Raw genomic sequence first — 21,033 nt, 5'->3', positions numbered from 1 at the left:
CTGCTGCTATAGAGAGATTTCACTAAAGCCAGAGGCCATTCCTTCTTAGCTATGAAGATGAGGGACAAAGAGGAATAGAAGATAATAACACCTGAACTCTGTAAGAAACAGAAAGTAACTTCCCTTGAGATCCAGCTGCCCTTGTCTGTGTGAAGCTAACTGCCTCTTTCTTAGACAGAGAACATTGTACAGTAGACCCTTAGGTTCATTCTACAATGTCCTATAATCCAGTTTTAGTATGTAGATTAACCTAATTGAACTGGATTTTAGGGCTGTGTGGACTGATATAATCCAGTTCAAGACAGTTAATCCACATTCTGAAACTGGATTAAAAGGCAGTGTAAATCCAGTCTCAGTTAATTGCCATCCATGAGGACTGTACATGCCGGATATATGTAGTTTCCAATTGCTTGCCAATTACTATTAAATATAGTCTAAATAATAATACACCCTATACCATACCATACCATACCATACCATACCATACCATACCATACCATAAACTCTGTACTGCCTTTATATTAACATACTGTTTTTCCCCATGAGTCTCTGTCCTCAATGTGACATCCTTTCAAATATTTAAACATGGCTATCATATCTCCTCTCAGCCCCTATTTCTCCAAACTTAACATACACAGCTCCTCTCAGCTGCTCTTCATAGAGCTTGGCTTGGTTGCCCTTGTATAGACATTTTTTTTTGTCTGTCAATATCCTTCTTGCTTTGTGGTACCCAGCACATCTATCTTTTAAAATATATGATTTATTGCTTATTTTACATAGAACCTGATGTTTCTTATTACGTTCTTATGATACACCTACATACTTCAGGCAACACAGTAACATGTTGTGACACAAAGTTTGGAAATCTCTGGTCTACAGGGATGACAACAGCAAAGCATGGATCTGACCGATCATCTTCTATATTTTCCCAGCACAATCAGGTTCATACTTTTGAATAGCCATCCAGAATGAACGCACAACACATAATGTAACATACATGATGATCCTAAGAATTCACGATCTCTAGGAATGTATTAACTTTGAACTTTGAGAAAGTTTTGACCACTTCAGTATTGTACCATAAGAAACCAATCCATCATATATACTAAATTATATAACTCAGAATTTGTTTTCAAAAATATATTTCAGAGCAAGTACAGCAAGCTAAGAATTTCTATAGAATGAACCATAAGAGCATTAATACATATTTTGAAATATTAAGCCATGCACTGTCAAATATACTTTAGGCCTACACTGTGACTGATGATTTTAGCACAACAGATTTTATTGAGCAATACAGCCTTTACTGTCAATTGAAGGATTCATTTTATATGCTCTCCTAAAATGACAGCTCGAGTTTGCAAGTCTCGGCATAACAAATCTGATATATTTCTTATTTGAGGTGTGCACAGAGAGCCTGATATGTCAAAACAACATATTTTCATTGGAAGAAATATACTTTGTTTGCAAAAAAAAACCAAAAACCCTCACCAATCCACACAAACAGAACCCCCGAGGGTGAAAAATAAACAAAATCCCCTGAATTGCAAAATATTGTTTATCATATTCTACCTTATACCTCCCTTGAAATTGGCCATAAATGAAAACAGTTTAGACATATCTTTCTTTTTGTATTGTTCTTGAAGGTAGATTCATGAATGTTGAACTTTAACAACATTTGGATCATCAATGCCACATGAAACAATTCACTGCGTGTTTAAAATTATAGGAAATATCTGATCCAGGCAGATAATATCATGCCTATTTACATATACCTCAGAGTATGCACACTACTATTTTTCTGCAATCCGGAACCAGCTTTTCCAACTACTTTAAGCTCTTATCATTATTGTTGGGTCTCAGGTTTATACGTACCTTGATGGGAAGACTGTCACTGACTGAATTATAATACAAGTAGATGATGTATGCAGTCATTATATCAACGTTTTTTGTCTTGCAAAAACTCATCCTACATTTTCTCTCCATTGATTAGCAATGAACTGAAATTAATACAAGTCATATTGCTTCTGCATGCAAAACTATAAATTATGCATCTGAGAGGTAATTTATTTCACTGAATCTTTGTGTCCCATTCAACTCCCTATTTGTTGGGCAACATGTCATTAGAAACTGTTATTTTACAACAGTGATATTCTTTGAATAGACCTGCATTGGGACAACCACAAAACACTTTAGATAAGGCACTGATAGACTTACGTAGCTCTCCCACTTTCAGGATATCACACAGCATCTTTGTTAATTCAATACTACTTCGGCCAAATGGACATTCGTGCTTATCTTCCCGGCTGCTGTTTTCTAGGACAATCTGAAATAAAACATCCAACCAGTCAAGAAAAGGTATGCCATAAACAATATATAAGTTATATATTAGTTTGAAATTGGAAACCCTGGACAATAATAACAGAACTTCAGCTCCTTTTATTGCACTGCTTGCCAACCATGTACTTGTAACATGGAGTGGCCACTTCAGTTGTATACACACTATATAGCAATTCTAATGGACAATTCAACTTGGGATTGAGGTCCACCACTCTCAAGGCCATCCATTCCCAAATCAGCTCTGAAGTTAGAAATAATCGTAGTATTGAATAACATCAAGTATCCACTCTGCCTGACTAATGTGTTTCTTCAGAGTATTGCAATTTCTTGGCATTTTTGGAGATGCAGTGAAAGCCCATAACACAGCATGGTAAATTGAAAAGGGGTTTGTTGTTCTTGCTGCTAATTGAATCACTTCCAGATGATACACACTTTTAATATTTAACTACAAAAAAGTCTGAGTCTAGAAAATAATTTCAAACAATTTTCCACAGAGAGCTGTGCTTTGAGATAGATAAGCTCAGTTTCTGCATTTTGTGATAAGTTCTATGGCCAGTAAACCCCCCCCCCCAATGAAAAAGAAAAGCCCAACCCCAAAATGCCCAGAAGATCAAAGTATTTCAAATTCAAAGGATTCTGAATTCCCTTCTATCAAACAGTTCCTTGGAAGTACTATGAATTTCCTAGAAAACAAGTGTTATCTAAATGATTGCCTTTCTTCAGATATTTTTTCCTACCAACATCACTTTCTCCTGATTAGTTTTACCTAAGAATATCTGCTTTTTTAAAACTGGCAACAGAAAACCTCAAAGCTCCTCCATCCCATGCTATAACTCAGGAAGGTTATGCAGAACTAAAGGGTGAAGAGTGGGACAACAAAATCACAGTGTATTTGCATTTTGGCTATAGGAACAATTTGAGTGATTCACAAAAAAGGAGAATTTAGCTGTATGGAAATAAAACCGAGAATGACATGTTAAAATCATTATATCAGACAAAAGCACATCCAGCAATAGGATCATAAATTTTTCTCACCACCAGATGAGAATACAAATTTGTTTGTAAGTAAATTTTGATATTATTTTTTTTGCACTTGTGACCTATTTTTATAAAATAAATGTTTGTGGAAAAATTTTCTGTACATAAACATAACTATATTTTTCTGCGAATTATTCTTTTAACAAAAAAGTCCTGAAATGAGGAAAATCTTATAAGACTGTCCATTTTGTCAAATGATTGTCTCTATGTATTGAGAAATCTTTTCTCTCTTTAGATGAGAAAAGTTCTGAGTATTATTTATTATCTTGTTTAGTAACTGATTCATGGAGTACCTAAAACCTGCCAGGTAAACAACAGAATGCCGGGGAGAAAAAACCTACAAAAGCAAGTTGAAGTTTGCACAGGAACATACGAGGTATGTACTTAAAGAGAAATTTCTAGGAATAAAAATCTTCACTGCCCCACATTGCTTCATTATCAGTACTTGACAAATTTAGTCAGTATTTTGCAGCCCAGAGAGACCTGAATGTTTGGTGGGTTGAAGAGCAGTGATTAGAATATCACACTAAGAAAGAGATCACAGACAGGAATTGAAGAGAAATAGCTAATATAACTCCAAATCAATAAAGTCACATAACCAGGCCATTCTACCTCACATTTCAAACAGTATGGACATCTTACTAGTGTATATATATTCTTTCAAGTTGGCTGCTGACTTATGGTGACCCCATGGATTTAATAGGGCTTTCTTAGGCAAGGAATACTCAGATATACTCAGATATTGTTTTTGCCAGTTCGTTCCTCTGAAATATAGCCTACAACACCTGATATTCACTGGTGATCTCTCGTCAAGTGGACATTAATGAAAAAAATGGAAACAGTTCTGAAGAACTCATTCCCAACATACGTCCATATTAGAGGAAAGGTCTCTCATGTGAAAACACTCCTCTTGTTGTTACTATTATGTGCCTTTAAGTTCAGGTGAACCCATAATATGTGGGGTGTTTGTTTTGGCAATATTTGTTCAGAGCCTGGGAGTGTATGACTTGCCTAAAGTCACTCCGTGGGTTTCCGTGGCTGAGTGGGGAATTCTGGCCTTCAGGTTCCTATTTCAACACCCAAATCCTTACATTGCATTGGCTTTCATGAACATTCCACTACCTTGATCCAAACATTCTAACTTTCGTCTCATGAATGTGCCAAGTATGAGCAGTAAAATTCCATAGGCTTCTATGATTGGGAAGATGGTATAAACCAGTGTTTCTCAACCTGGGGGTCGCCAGGGAGTGTAAGAGGGGTCACCGAAGACCATCAGAAAACACAGTATTTTCTGTATTTTTCTAAGGGGGTTTTGTGTGGGAAGTTTGGTCCAGTTCAATTGTTGGTGAGGTTCAGAATGCTCTTTGAGTGTAGGTGAACTATAAATCCCAGCAACTACAACTCACAAATGTCAAGGTCTATTTTCCCCAAACTCCAGCAGTGTTCACATTTGGGCATATTGCGTATTCATGTCAAGTTTGGTCCAGATCCATCATTGTTTGAGTCCACAATGCTCTCTAGATGTAGGTAAACTACAACTCCAAACTCAAGGTCAATGCCCACCAAACCCTTCCAGTATTTTCTGTTGGTAGTGGAACTTTTGTGTACCAAGTTTGGTTCAATTCCATCATTGGTGGAGTTCAGAATGCTCTTTGATTGTAAGTAAACTATAAATCCCAGCAACTACAACTCCCAAATGACAAAATCAATCAATTCCCCCGCCTCCAACCCCACCACTATTCAAATTTGGGCATATTTGGGTATTTGTGCCAAATTTGGTCCAGTGAATGGAAATACATCCTGCTTATCAGATAATTGCATTACAATTAATAACAGGAGCGAAATTACAGTTATGAAGTAGCAAAAAAATGTTATGGTTGGGGGTCACCACAACATGAGGAAATGTATTAAGGGGTCGCGGCATTAGAAAGATTGAGAAACACTGGTATAAACTCAACAGCCAAGGCTACCCCCAGTAGGCAAGAAATCAACTATCTTGGAGTTAAATCAAATTACTTTTTTCTATTAGCAAAATAGTTTTTGATCCAATAGTTGCTTCTGTTAGAAAAAGAGGCCAGGAAAAGACTTTTATCAATTTTCTCTTCTATCTGAAGTTCTTTACTTTCCATTGGGAGGAGGGGTCACAACAGTATCTGACACAGCTTTGGAGCTGGGGTTGGATGAAAAGAGAATCAGCTAATATCTTCTCTAGTTAACAGATCAAAAGCCTTTCTATGCATGAAAAGGCACAGTTCAGCTCAACCCATGATTTCCTAAAGCATTTCCCCTTTTGTACTGAAAATAAAGTTTTGACCTACTCCTAATTGAAACGCTATGGATAAAGAATGGTATGTAACCTAAGAAACGCTTCAGAAACTTTTTTTTATTTCTACAGATTTCTTTCAGGAACATGTTACATACTGAATGAGTCATCCCTTCTGCTTTACAGCCTTTCATGGTAGAAAACTAACAGTTCTAAAGTATGGCAGAGATGACAGAAAAGAAACAAACTGAAACTGTAACTACAGGATCTAATGTCACTAACATTGCTTATGTGTTGTTCCACGTCCCCTATTCTGATAATCAGATTTAAGCTATACTTAAGAGATCATGTTATAATGATGAAAGTATTGATGCAACTAATAAAAGTGGGTAATGATAAGCCAAAGTAAAAGGAAAGGGTTAAGGAAAGGGCAACATCAGACTCTACAATATCTTCATTCTTTCAAATTCATTTGTTGGTTCTTGTATTAGTCCTATATATCAAGATTTTATGAGTGGTTCAAATATTTATTGATGACAATGTGTCTGCCTGTGTCACAGGGCATGGTTACAGTAATCAATATGATTATCTGGCAATCAAATGAGAAAATGTGTTACAATTTACCACTCAGTAAATAAATGCCACTTTAAGTAATCAATATGCAAACAGCTTTCTCTGTCTATTCATATTTACAGCACAGGCAATGAGGTAAAAAGGAGAAACAAATTCATTCTGAGAAGGAGGGAAGACGTTATATCACAGCTAGCTATATGGAAGTAACAGCAGGCAGAGTTTTATTTCTATTATGCAAACACAATGGAAAAAGGACTACAATAGTGTCTCGTTTATCTGACATAAACGGGCTGGCAGGACATCGGATTAATGATAATATGAAATAATACGGAGGCTTCTGGGAGTTGAAGTCCGTATCTCTATCCTGGCAGAGATCAGTGGTGAGTGAGTTCTCCTGTTTGGTTTTCCAGACACAATGAAAGAACTCACTCACCACTGATGGAAAAAGAACAACAAACAAGGAATTGTAATGACAAGGTAGATAGTACACTTACACAAATCCTCAAGACAACTTCCCACCTTCATTCTTTTCTCTTCCCGTATTTCCTACAAACTCCCACGTAGCCACAGCCCCTCCTTCCAACTCAGGGTGACCCACTGCTGTGCATGGGGGAGTGGGTGGGAGGAGAGGTAGAACCATTATGTTCTGGCCATCATGTACTATAAATGCTGACAAGGGTAGACTAGCCCATCTTTATTTTCTTCTCATCCTCTAGCTGGGAGAGCTAGGCAAAACCATCACAAGAGTTATGAAGCTCAGCAGTTATTGAATGTTATCATTTCAGGCGACATACAGCATGTTCAAATATTGTGAATATACATTTTTAAGCCTATACAGAGAAACCAAGGACCCAAGGAAGACTTGATGCTAAGCTGAACCGAACAATTTTATTGATTAGCGAGTTGGCCTTGTCAAAAACAGACAATGCAAACACAACATACACCACAGATCTAGTCCTCTTAAAATAAAATACAAATATACGGGTATTTGTCAGCTTGAAACCTATATAGCTTAGCCATAGATATATACATCAACTATCCTTGTCACCCTTACAATGCACCCCAATCTGATCTATGTACTCTGATCTCTTTTTAGCAGCTTTAAACAAATAAAGGGCAACTTTTGATGTTTTGTAACTAGCCAACAAAAATGAGGTTTTGGCTGCTGTATCCCAGCTTGTTTTATTGCAAATAAAAGGCCATAAACAATACTGTTCACTTCTCCCGGTCAACACCTATTTGATAAAAATATATAAACAGAGGCGTTGATCCTTATCCTATGATGATGATGTTTGCTGACATTTTCTCCTTTCCTAAATGCTTATAATCAGAGTGTGTTTTACCATTAGACAGGCTGACATGATTTCCTCAGGCAGTAAGAACTCAAGGAATGATGAATCCTTCCTCCTAACCTGCTCCTAAGTGGGACTAAGGGCATGGTAGAGATTATGGCTAAAGAAGCAGCAAGGCATGTCCTCCCACTAAAGGGAGGGGAACCTTGCAAAAGTGCTGCTCATGGTTATAAAGTGATTTTTGATATCATATGAAAAGGTGCCCCTTGTTTGTCTGCCTTCATTTTGAACAGAACAGAAGCTCTCCGAAGCTCTAGGTGCTCTTACTGCCTATTACAGGGAAAACCAGCTGATCCTTAATCCATCTAAAACACAGACAAGTGCCTTTCACCTTAAGAACAGACAAGCATCCCGAACTCTGAGGATCACCTGGGAAGGAATCCCACTGGAGCATTGCAGCGCACCCAGATACCTGGGAGTCACTCTGGACCGTGCTCTGACCTACAAGAAGCACTACCTGAACATCAAGCAAAAAGTGGGTGCTAGAAACAATATCATATGAAAGCTGACTGGCACAACCTGGAGATCACAACCAGAGACAGTGAAGACATCTGCCCTTGTGCTATGGTACTCTGCTGTTGAGTACGCATGCCTGGTGTGGAACACATCTCACCACGCTAAAACAGTGTCTGCGCCCTACACCACTGGAGAAATTACACTGTCTAGGTGGTATCGCACCACCTGACATCCGCCAGGAAGTAGCAGCCATTAGTGAAAGGACCAAGGCAGTGACATCTCCAACCCACCCCTTGTTTGGGTATCAGCCAGCACGTCAACGACTTAAATCAAGAAATAGTTTTCTAAGATCTACAGAGACACTCGCTGGAACACCTCAGCAAGCGAGAGTCCAAAAGTGGCAGGCTCAAACCCAGAACCTCAATCAATGGCTGATACCAAATGAGAGACTCCCCTCTGGGCACACAGAAAACTGGGCAACTTGGAAGGTGCTGAACAGACTGGGCTCTGGCACCACGAGATGCAGAGCCATCCTTAAGAAATGGGGCTACAAAGTGGAATCCATGACATGCGAGTGTGGAGAAAAGCAAACTACAGACCACCTGCTGCAATGCAACCTGAGCCCTGCTACATGCACAATGGAGGACCTCCTTGAGGCAACACTAGAGGCACTCCAAGTGGCCAGATACTGGTCAAAGGACATTTAATCAACTACCAAGCTTGCAAATTCTGTGTTTTGTCTGTCTGTTTGTTTGTTTTTGTTAAAAATGTAATGCAAATGTCTGGTTGCTGATGACATGATAAATAAATAAAAATTTTGATAATACATTTTAAAAATTTCTGGTAATTTGCAGCATAACTGTAAGTAACTTAACTAGAATATGATCATTCCAAATGCTTCATTGCCCCATTGCTATTCATAAGATTAAGGATTTCCTATCTACCCACAGTGTAAAACAAATCTGAAAATTTTTAATCAGAACTGGTACTTTAAAACAGTGTTAGTTGGTGTCAAGAAAAAGTATGAAAAAGGGCTAGCAAGACCAGTGAGGCTTTCAACTCATTTCATAAAATACAGCATTGCTTTTGATACCTAAATCCAACCCATGATAAAGACCACATTGATTGTGACCCAAAAGCATTTTTTTAAATATTCTGCATCAGTAATAGTGTTAGAACCCCACTGATAATTCTGTGCATCTATTACAAATATTGCTATTGTGACGGAATGAAGGGGAGGGTCAGAGGAGAGCATATACTTTGGCCTCCAGATATTTTACACTAAAGATCATACATCATTGGGTAGTGCTAAAAAAAGTATATATCTAAAATTATGTGCCACAAGGCCTCATAAACCCCTGCTTTTGGAAGACCTTGGCTTCGTTCTTGAAACGACTGTGGTTGAAAGTGAAGAAAAGGAAAACAGACAAAGATAACAAAAAAGTAGAGTTTAGACATGGTTGAATACATTTCCTTTTTGCTGTTTAAATGAAATATAGTGATGCTACAAAAAGGCCAGTCCATACATTGTTCCTGGTAACAATGCTGCATGAACAAACAGGTTCAGCTCAGGAGCAAGCCAAGGACTTGATTTTTTCAGCTTCCACCCACAGAGCACAATTCTTTTTTAAAATCCATAGCCTGCCTGTCTCCCACAAGACACCTTAAATGAGAAAGTCAACATTAAAATGTTGGCAACTCAATCTAGTAACCATTACTGTCTTCATTTATTTTAGGTTTGTACATACTAAGCCACTTTTTGGGTATGCAGTTTCCCAACGCAGTTCATTTTTTTTAACATAATGCAGCATCATTAACAGAAACAGCAGAAGAAAGAAGCAGAATTTTTTTGAAAGAGCCAGATGAATCAATCTGTCAGAGTTAACAGCCTGGATGAACAAAAATGCTTAAATAAAAACTGGGGGGGGGGGGGGCACAGCAATGGTCAGAAAAAAACTATATACAGAAACAATTATAATAACCTATACTACTAAATCTCCAAAGGTCCATGGGCCAAATTCGGCCCACCACATCCTCTCTTTTTCCTCCTCTTTTTTGGCCAGTCATACTGTGTGGGAGAGTTGTGGGCATGCAAGAAACATAGCATTGGGTTAGTATGTTCCCTCTTGTCTCCTTCCCTTCTTGCCCTCACCCTCCTCCTCCTATTCCTCCTCCTCCAAGAGAGAGAGTGTCCAAGCAATACAATGTCCTTCCGTTCTTTCCTTTTTCTTCCTTTTTGCCCTGCAGGCCAGAACCCAGCCCAAGTACAACCAGTACTACCTCTGCTTCTTAGATGGGAATGAACCAAGGGGGGGGTGGGGAGATGGTTCCTGGATTCAGTCTGCTCCAAGGTTTACTCTGAAGTTTAACAGAGCACTCTCAGAGAAAGGGTCAGAGGAGGGAAGCATCCAAGTTGTCAATAAAGAAGTCCCAAGAAATTTAAAACAGTTGGCACATTGAAAGTTTACAAAATTATGAAAATATGTTTTTTAAAACCATAAAAACATAAAAAACATGTCCAACATTTTTGGGGAGAGACTGCCAACATTGGGGCATGTCTAATGTCCCTGGAAAGTGAGGTCCAGAGTCGGGGGGCCACCACCGAGAAGGCCCTCTCCCTCATCCCCACCAATCGTGCCTGTGAAGGAGGTGGGAGCGTGAGCAGGGCCTCTCCAGATGGGAGGCTCTGAATTGACGAAGGGGTTTAAACAGAGTCTAGATTACTATTTGGCAGTAGCTACATTTTGCACTGTCACTACTACACTGAAAAGGCAATTGTACTATATGATTGCCAATGTTCTTTCCAAATTTATAAAGTCAAGTGTGCTTCTCTACAGCCTTTAAGAAATAGCAGCAAATGTTAAGATATTTGAAGTATCTTCATTATCATTTTGCCTCCTCGACCTCTTCTCCTCCACCATCATCTATTATGCTCAATGGACCAAAGTTAGAAACATCTGAAAAATGCTTTCTGTTCTGGAACAGCTGTTCCAGGAGCTCCAATTTTATTCCTTTGGATTAAATGTTGGTTTGCAATCCCAGGCTTGGGATTTTGCAGCAGGGTGGCTTCCTGTTATGATTTGCATTCATAGGACAAGCCACCTGTCAATAACAGTTAGGTTCCCTGGTCCCACCCCTCTCTGGGTTTTTTGGAGGGAAGGGGACATTTTTCAGCTAGTCTCAAAAAGGAAGTCAATGCAGAGGATGTACACAAACGCCCTCCTGTGCAAAGGCTTCGTCTCTTAAGATTTCCTGGGGGAGAACAGTTTTAAGAGCCTCTACAGATTCCCAAAAGGTTCCAGGGAAACAGCTTTACAGCCCTGAGGACATCCGGAGGGAATAATAGCTCTGTTCATCAACCAGGTAAGTGATTACAGGCCTGTTGATACGTCTGCTAGGTTCTCAGACGCAGTTCAGCCGGTATTGGACTCAAATCAGTCAGGTTTAGGTTCACAGCAGCCTGGGAGGAGCTAAAAAGGGGAATTTTCCTTTTAACAAAGTTCTTGAAGATAGTGCCTGTTTCCTGTAAACAAGATTGCAAGAGCTAATAGACTGTTAAGACTGTTTGTTCATTAATAAAGAACTGTTATATTTCTCAAGCCTCATAAAGACTGCTTAATAAGGGAAATTTTCCTAAAGGCTTCTTTTTGGGCCCCCTGGCTTCCCGCTGGATGCAAGCCTAACATCCTCTCTTAAAAACACCTCATTTTGGCTCCAGCGGTGACAGAACACTTTCAGAAGAAGAAAAACAAATAAAAGTGAATATTTGTTAAGATTAAAATGGCAACAAATATGACAAATGATACAGGAAAGGAAGAGAATAGATGAAGACAAATAGAGAAAGAAAACACACAGTGAAGATGTGATCACACAACAGATTGGGAACATAAGAGTCTCTTAAGCAATTATCTGAATGTGGAAGTAATTGAAACATTCATGGATGTAACTTGGTAGAAACTTTTTGAAAAGTAACTTCTTTTCTTTCTGTTATAAGAAGAACTCCAGCTTTACTGACTTTTTCCAAAATAATGGCACGTATTTCTGAACAAGCATTACTAGCATTATGTTTAACTCAACTTCAGAAATTAAAGCACAACATATCAAACAACTCATTTTGATTAAGATAACATGAGTGGGCAGAAGGCTTTTTCTGGAGCTTGCGGAAGGATGTGTAGGCAGTCTTCTATACAACTAGTATATGGGCTATGAAATATAAAGTGCATAATCTTACTGAGTCAACCTAATTAAGTTTTCAATCGGCTACACAAAATGGTTACATTTGTCTGCACTTTTACAACTTCTGAAACAATAATCATCCCCCATCTTTTCCTCCTCTTCTCCTCCCTCGGATTTTTGAGGTCTCAAAGAAAGGTACAAAAATGCAAACAGTAACTTAACTAAACTGCCTATCAAGAAGTGTAAATCCATACTACAGTCAGTCCTCCACGTTTCTTGGAGTTAGGGACATAGGGCCAATGCAAAAGTGAAAAGGGTGCTTTTTTTAAAAAAAAAAACCTGGAAAACGTTTCGTTAGGAAGCTGACCATAGAACCATAATGGAGAACCTAAAGGTTCCTAGAAATCTCTTGATTTCACAGAATGACGCAATGACCAGCTTCCAGAAGAAATTGATTCCTAGCGAGAACACTTTCATCAGATCCATAAACAATCAAATCTGAAAAAGTCGAATCCACAAATGCAGAGGGCCAACTGTATATTAACTCTATTATTCAATGGAAGGAAAGGATAAAAAATAATGCTTCTACATACTTTCTGAAAAGCCTTGTTTTGTAATGCTTTTCAAAATTTGATACTGATCTACTGTAGTTTCACAGGAACAGGTGCTGCAAATTTTGTAAAGTTAATAATTATATGCCTTTGCTCACACTCGAACTAACACAACACATTTCTAACGAGTCAATGTCTATTTTCTGTCAGTGAACTTGACAGAACCGTGTATTTAATCTGCAGGGTACTTCCTAAGGTAAAAGGTATATCATTCGGTCTGACTGCAATCTTCAGCCCTTCTTGGCATTGAAACTGCAGTAGTGCAGTAGTGCAATGACTGTCCCTTTTCTTCCATTTTCCCCTCTTTAAATACATAGTTTGAATAATTTGATTTTTCACACAAGAGTAGCACCAGCTGTCCAGTGAGGACTGGCCAAATACTACTGATTTGCTCAGTGACGAAACAGCCAATGAAACAGTTGGCAGCTGCAATGCCCTCTTTTTGAACTGATTCTGCACTATTTTCGGGCTGTATGTCTGGCATTACATATCCTGAAAAATTGTGCTTGTACGTTTCAACAACTTTTCCCCCCCTCACTCCCCTTTTAAAAATGAAATGAAAATGTGAAAATAAAAATGAATAAAGTTTAACAACCAAATGTTCTCTTTGTTGTTGTTCATTCGTTCAGTCGTCTCCGACTCTTCGTGACCTCATGGACCAGTCCACGCCAGAGCTCCCTGTCGGCCGTCACCACCCCCAGCTCCTTCAAGGTCAGTCTAGTCACTTCAAGGACTCTAACTTTGTTCTCTAACTTTTGTTAAAGTATTCATTTCAATAAGAAGGAAGAATTATTGACACAATAAATAAAAATGAGAAAAGGGTATGAATAAATATATGGGGTGGGGGGTGGGGTGGGGGGGGGGTGAAGCAGTGGTAAAGTTGTCTAAAACAGATAGTTACCAGAGGCAAAATGCATTTGGAGATGCTGCCTGAAACTGACCAAAGTTGTCTTTTTCATACCCAAATGGTAAGAAATACCAGTGAATGGCAGACTTCCCCAAGGCTTTAAACATTTCCATAACATATCCTGCATCTTTCAGAAAGTCACTATTTGCTGTTTTTGAGAGCAGAAAGCACTTTTGGTGAACTAGGCAAATATGTAGGTTTTGTTACAGTAAGTTGTAGCAGGACCAAGTGTGTGTGTGTATTGAAGAAAAACTGTATGAAGGTAATTATTATGTGCAGCTGGTCATGTAGGTCAACCAGCAATCTTGGACCACGCCCGATAGGGTATAACTGTATGGGTTTTTAGAATACTGTCCTGCAGAGCTTTTTCTCTGAGGAGATCTATGCTCAAAGATTCTGCTCTGAGGAGCAGGTTGGAGAGAAGCCATTACGCTGCTCTAAAGGAGGCTATGGTGGAATAGCTGTTTGCTCAAGATTTATGTTTTGCTTTCTCATTTGACTTAAGATGAAGATGCCTTCTTTCGTGTTACTTACAAAGACTATATAAGTTTCTTGCACTGTTTTTTGTATGCAACATTGCAAGTTTGTGTTTTATCTCTGTTATTAAGAGTAAAGATTTTTCTGTTCATTTCTACTCTTGTCTGTGTGTATTGTGCATGGGACATGGCTAAGATCCGCTTGCTGCTCAACAGGTTTCTTCAGCTGGCTTTCCATTAACAAATTCCACATGGGTCATTCAATTTTATCTTTTAAATAATGGAAATAAACACACTGCTTTTATAAGGACACCTATTCACATCATTTCCCCCTGGGGTTACCATCCCTGAGTCAGAAATGCAACTTGGGGTTGCCATCCCTGAGTCAGAAATAGCTTTTGCTATTGGAACAAACACTGCAGGAATGTCAGGGGAAGAAAGGGACATGAAAAGATTCGTGTTTGATCTACTTTTACACAGATGTGGAAGACCAATGCAGTACTGCTAAAGGACGCTGGATGAGAAAGGCTGCTGAAAAGTAAAATCTGAAACTCAGTAGGAGAATGGTCAAATGGGGCCAGATATACTAGAAGGTGGATCAAGGCAGGCCCCTTCATGCAGCTGATTCAAAAACAACAGCAAGTTGTTAATTGCACAATTTGTCATTGTAATTGGCACTGTTGTCTCTTTTAATGTGTAAGCCACCTTGAGTCCCAGTCTTGGGAAACAGGTGAGAGATCAATCAAGATGGGTTAACAAAGAATGTTGGAAAATGATTTTCTGCTATAATCTTCTTCTTCTTCTTCTTCTTCTTCTTCTTCTTCTTCTTCTTCTTCTTCTTCTTCTTCTTCTTCTTCTTCTTCTTCTTCTTCTTTATTTGTATCCCACCACCATCTCCTCCAAAGGGACTTGGGGCAGCTTACAAGGCACCCCAAAAGTCTGTTGTCACCTTTGCAAGGAAAGAAATCTCAGACTTCAACACCACTTTGTCCTTTGCCAAACTAGGCATGATGGATCAAATCAAAGACTGCACAACCGCTGCCTGACAAGCAGACATTTTGGCTACTAAGAAGGCTACTTTACAGATGTGGGCCAAGGATACCAATGCCATGGGCTCAAAAGGAAGTTGAATAAGCTGTACCAGAATGATTGACAACTTGGTCGTGTTGAGAACAACAGAGAACATTCGATCATCTGGTTGTGGTGATACTTTTTAATATGCAATCTGGTGGTACTTAGCCATATTAATAAGGATATTGGAGTAAATCCTGTAATCCTGAAAAACTGAGAATAGTGATGGATCTTCTAACGGGGCACTTGGAGAAGAGAAGAAGATTTGAATAGAAACAGACTCAGATCCTGAACTATCATCCAATGTGGTATGCCCATGGTCACGCAGCATACTTCAGCCCTGAAGAATCTTGTGAGTTGGTAAGGACCACTATGGCCTTCTGCAATGCTGGAGTACAAATTACAGCACTCCTAAAAGATGCCCATTTGACCTCTATTCAACAACCTCTAAGAGCACAAGGATGATACTCCTTCTCTGCTGACCCTCCACCCCCGCACATCCTAAACATCTGATCTAGAGGTTTTTGGCACCACAGCAAACTACAGCAGGGGTAAATTGTAGGGGTTATAAGAAAATATGATGCATATCCTCGGTTTTATCATATCTTATCATATTTATTTACTGTATTGTTATGTGTCTTATTTCAACTTACTACATAGAGTGCAATCAAATCTTATCAAGCCTTGTTGTTTTGTTTGGTATTGTGATACGTTGTTTGGTTTGGTATTGTGATATGGAGGATATGGATACAGATGTGCACCTTTGGATCTTAGTCAGAAAGTGAGTTCCTTTCTTTCTCTTGCTTCCACACAGGTACACACATTTCTTTGATCTTGAGATCCATTCCTGTTCCCTTCACATTCATTTGGACAGATGAGGACATATAACAAACACACAGCAACAAGACAACATAAGAGTCCTGGAAAGCTGGGTATAAAGATTCAGTTTCAATTTTCTGGACATTCATGTCCATTACGTTAGCAGAAATAAAGCAACTTTTATTATAAAAGAAAACATAATACCATCTCCCTGTTTGATGTCATATTCAAAACAAAACACTATAAATGGCAAATGATGTACAAAAAAAATGAAACACTTTATCCTCTATAGGAATAATAGCAACAATTAATCTTTCAGCTGCCATGGCAATCATTCCCTATGCTCTCTATTGTAAATATCTGAAAACAAAATAGCCTCCAAACAGCCCCAAGTATATGGATGATATTAATGTAAAGATCCACATGAACTAATGACTATGAAACTCAAGTTAGCTTACAATCAGTTCTTGGTAAGCTAATGAAAGAAGCTTCTGTAAAGGGCGATTAGTCATTTCACATTTCAAATATTTGAAAAATAGAATTTGCAAGAATTTTTCATAAGACTGCACCAAGAAAAACCTATTAATCCACCAAAAACCAAGTTTCCCATTGATTATATGAGGTTTCAAATACATAACATTAACTTCTTTTGAGCAAAACTCCTTTAAATGATAACTTCTTTAAGAATAACGTTTCTACAAATTTACTTAAGAGTAAGTAACACAATGAACTTCATGGAACTGATTTCTGAGTCAGCTCTTACTGCATTTAAAATTCATTATTGATGTTTCTTTTAATGCTCACAGTACATTTGGGAGGAAATATCTTTAAAAGGGAGTATTAGAACATTATTGTCGAAATTTGGATGTGTTCCATTCAGAATCTTCTTCTACTCTTTTAAAATGTACAATCTGTTAGATGTAAAAATGCCCTGACATTTTAAGGTGCCAAGGTGCTCTTTACAAAATTCTTAGAGGTTTTGGTTTATGTTACTTTTAAATAAAGTTGTATATTAACTGACAAATTCCTCTAAGTTTACTGAAATCAGTCTACTTTCCTCTGTATACCAAACTGCAAGAGAGCATGGTCACTCCCATCTAAGGATTCCGCTATTTCAATCTTGTTAACCAAGCTATCACTGTTGGTTAGTATTAGGTCAAACAGTCAAATCCCTTATTGCCTCTTCTATCTTTTGGAAGATAGATTTATTTAAAAGGCAAGCTGGAAATTTGTTAGATGCTATATTTTTGGTAGAGTTTGACTTCTAACAAATATCAGCATAAGTGAAATCTCCCTACTACATTTCTCTTTTCTGAATGTTTGGTCATCTGTTTCAGCAAAACATTATTCAAGTTTTCAGTCAGTCTTGGGAGTCTATAGTAGACCTGCATAATAACATTACTGCTATTCCTCTCCCCTTAATTTTTACCCAAATAGTCTCAATCTTGTTTCAGGGATAAACCATAGATCTCTTCACAGATTTTTGACCTATAATGCTCCCACTCTTTCTTGTTCAGTATGTTTCTCTGAAAAATATATAAATTCTACTGTATTGTTAAGTGCAGCCTTTGGACAGCTCAGTATGTTTTATTTTTGTTATTTAATTAATATAATTTACTGTTACTGGAACCATTGATGGGTGGGCCACTGCCTAACACTGAATGAATCTGCCTGATAATTGAAACTAGCAGCCTGTACTTGCATTTTTAAAATACAGGACTCCTTACTATATCTAGTTACATAGATTTCAATTCTTCTAGGATGTGAAGTTGTTTTTTTCTGGAGTTAAGCCATCCAGATTTAAGAATACTTTCATCATTACGATCATCTTTGTTTCTTTGCTTATATATTGGCTAGGAAAGTTTACGAAACTTACTCAGGCACACTCTGCTGAAATGTCAGAAAGAATATGCAAAAGAAATAGAGTCTACTTCACTGCTACCTTTCAAATAAGCTGTGTAGGCAAGAAGTGGGTAGAAAATAAGGAAAGGAAAATAGAACAATGAATCAGCCTTCCTTTATCCCCCATATCTACATAAAATCAATCACAGCCAATTCTTTCCTCTTAGGAGTCAAGTAATGTAGAAGAGGTCTTCAGGCCTTCAAATCATCGATTAGGATGGCATTTATACAAATCTGGAAATGAATTTGGGGGCACCACTCAACATTTGTGAAAGCTTACACAGAAATGCCATGGGTCTTCACAACATTGCCTTACAGCAATTATTTGCTGTTTTCAATGTCATGAGACCATCTGCTTACTCTAGAATGATGAAACAGAAAAGGAAAAGATATCACATATATGCCTCTTGTAATTAGAAAGAATTCTTACCCGGATATAAGCATCCTGTTGATGTTTAGCAAAATACAACATGTTGTCAAGGGCTAGCATTCCTGGAGGAGTTTGTGTAAAATCCATTGCAGGGTTCACATGATTCTGTGAAAAGATAAATGATAGCATTAGAAATGTAACCATGTGAATATGGTGACTAACTGCCCAGAAAAGCAAACAAAAGAAGCATTCCAAAATTCCTCAAAAGTTGTTGGGCTTTAGTTTCCAACAAACTTCTCCAACTGCTGCGTGGACCTGTCCATGCTTTAAAATTACCTGTTAAGATCCTTCCCTGGGCTCCCAATCTGCTGAACTTGTTTGGGTGTGATTATTTACTTAAAATTTCTTACTTATGTGGATGTGAAACAGTTGATATGTAGAGAAAGAATGTGCAGCTCATCATCTGTATGAGGCTCTTGGGGTTTTTTAAAGAAAACCTTCACTAAGTCCCCAAATATCATGGCACCTAGTCAGCCAATGTTTTTTCAAGGCTAAAAACTTCTATTCCATCCTGTAAAATGGTGCCTCTTAACAACAACAATAACAACAAGGTTATTCTTATATCCTGCCACCATCTCCCCAAAGAGGCTCTGGGAGGCTTACAGATTGCACAAAGTGCCTAAAAATAAACCTAAAAGTGGACACAATATAAAATACAATGCAACAAAACACATCCACATATAAAAACATCAATTCAGACACAAATTAAGCTGTGATCCTCTAACAGTGGTGGTAAATTACTGTAACCATGGCTTAGCTGTAAACATTAGGAATAAAATAAGTGCCAGCTGTAGTAATGGAGAGAGGGCAAGGAATAAAGTGCAGGATGTGCGACTACTATGCAGGACAACTAGAGGCTAAATATTCTCAAAGGCTTGATTGAAGAGCCATGACTTCAAGTCCCTATGAAAGAAGGACAGTGTTGGGGCCTGTCTAATCTCCCTGGGGGAGGAGTTCCAAAGTAGTGGGGTCACCAACGAGAAGGCCCTCTGCCTCATCCCCACCAACCGCACTTGTGACGGTGGTGGGAATGAGGGGAGGGCCTCCCTGGCACATCTTAGAGTCTGTGTTGGTTCATTGGGGGGTGGGGGTGGTGCAGTCATGAAGATAGGCAGGACCCGATCTGTTTAGGACTTTATAGGTGACAACCAGCACATTGAATTGGGACCAGAAACTTATCAGCAGCCAATGGAGCTGCTTTAGTAGGGGAATCATGTGCTTCCTATAGCTGGCTCCGGTTAGCAGCCTGCCTGCAGATCTTTGGACCAATTGCAGTTTCTGAGCAGTCTTCAAAGGCAGTCCCACATAAAGTGCATTGAAACAATCCAATCTTGATGTAACTAAGGCATGGGCCACCATGGCCAAGTCTGGCTTCTTGAGGTAGCTTTAACTGTGCAAAGGCTCTCCCAGCACCACCGACGCTTCAAGCATCAAGGCTGAGTCCAGGAGGACCCCCAGACTGCGGACCTATGTCGTCAGGGAGAGTGTAACCCCCATCAAGCACAGGTTGCCACCCTAGACCCTGATCAGCTTTGTGGTTGACCAGGAGGATCTCTGTCTTGTCTGGATTAAGCTTGAGCTTGTTTGCCCTCATCCAGTCCATTACAGGTGCCAGGCACTTGTCCAGGGTTTGGGGGGCATCCTTGAATTTTGGTGGAAAGGAGTAATACAGATGAACAGATGGCACCGAACTCCAAAACTCCAGATGACCTCACCCAGCGGTTTCACTTAGATATTAAAAAGCATGGGGATAGAATGGGATCTTGCAGGACTTCACAGGTCAAAGGCCAGGGCCAGGTTGAAATAATTTGGAAAAGAGTCATCTTGCGCATCAATGAATGCTAACAAGGAAAACCTTCCAGAGGTCTTTTTTTCATCACCTCAATCATTCGAATAGGCTGAAGGACTACTCCTATCATTCTTCTGCCCCAACCTTCATTACAGATCTGAAGAGTATGGGAGAATCGAGGATAGTTGGCAACTATGTTCCAAGGGCTAATACATGACAATAATGTTATCCTCTGGGATCGCTGTAGATTCTCAAGAGGTCCTGTGGGATGACACCTTTGTCATGAATCCAATTATCAGAACCTAGTCTGTCTGCCCAAGTTTTGGACAACACATAGCTTTTTTAGCAGGGCAAGAAAAAGGTGACAAATGCATGCGTTTTTTTAAAAAATCCCAGTAGGGAGAAAATGATTAAATTATTCATACTCCACTGAAGATATGAGTAATTAAAATAAGTACACCTTTACTTTCCCCAGCCAACTGGCCCCACCAATAGCTTGAAAAACAACTGGATGTTATCACTCCTGGTTGCCATTATGTCAGTCCATGACAGCGTGCCTCTGCCACCCTGGAGCAGCTAAATATTGGTGATACATTTGTCATGGCTCCTGAGCATGTTCAACCCTAGAAACAGGAAACTAGTCTTTTTGTGAGTGAAACCACACATTTCACCAACCTGACAACAAGCGATGTTTGTGTTTAATTACAGGTGAAGCAGTGGAGGGTGGGATCTGTCATGAGAAATGTTGCCTTAAGTGTCTCTACCTTCTTAGGAGTTCCAGCTCAGGAACAGGCTATAGTGGCAATGTCTTTTTGACCAAAGTGGCCACA

General features: G+C 39.0%; 1 protein-coding gene across 2 annotated transcripts in view; it reads right to left on the bottom strand.

Moving 5' to 3' along the window:
• The window catches only part of ELMO1 (engulfment and cell motility 1), a 341,069-nt gene that overhangs the window by 154,060 nt on the left and 165,976 nt on the right, over nucleotides 1–21,033 (bottom strand). For both annotated transcript variants that reach the window (XM_067470179.1, XM_060781614.2), the window contains exons 14-15: nucleotides 18,415–18,519; nucleotides 2,218–2,326 (exon numbers count right to left, since the gene is read on the bottom strand). In XM_067470179.1, coding sequence (XP_067326280.1) covers nucleotides 2,218–2,326; nucleotides 18,415–18,519 — 214 coding nt within the window. The remainder of the gene's footprint in view (nucleotides 1–2,217; nucleotides 2,327–18,414; nucleotides 18,520–21,033) is intronic.

This window comes from Anolis sagrei, chromosome 6 (genome assembly GCF_037176765.1).
Source record: "Anolis sagrei isolate rAnoSag1 chromosome 6, rAnoSag1.mat, whole genome shotgun sequence".
Lineage (NCBI taxonomy): Eukaryota > Metazoa > Chordata > Lepidosauria > Squamata > Dactyloidae > Anolis > Anolis sagrei.
Note: the sequence above shows the minus strand (reverse complement) of the source record. Positions and strands in the feature narration are given on the sequence as shown.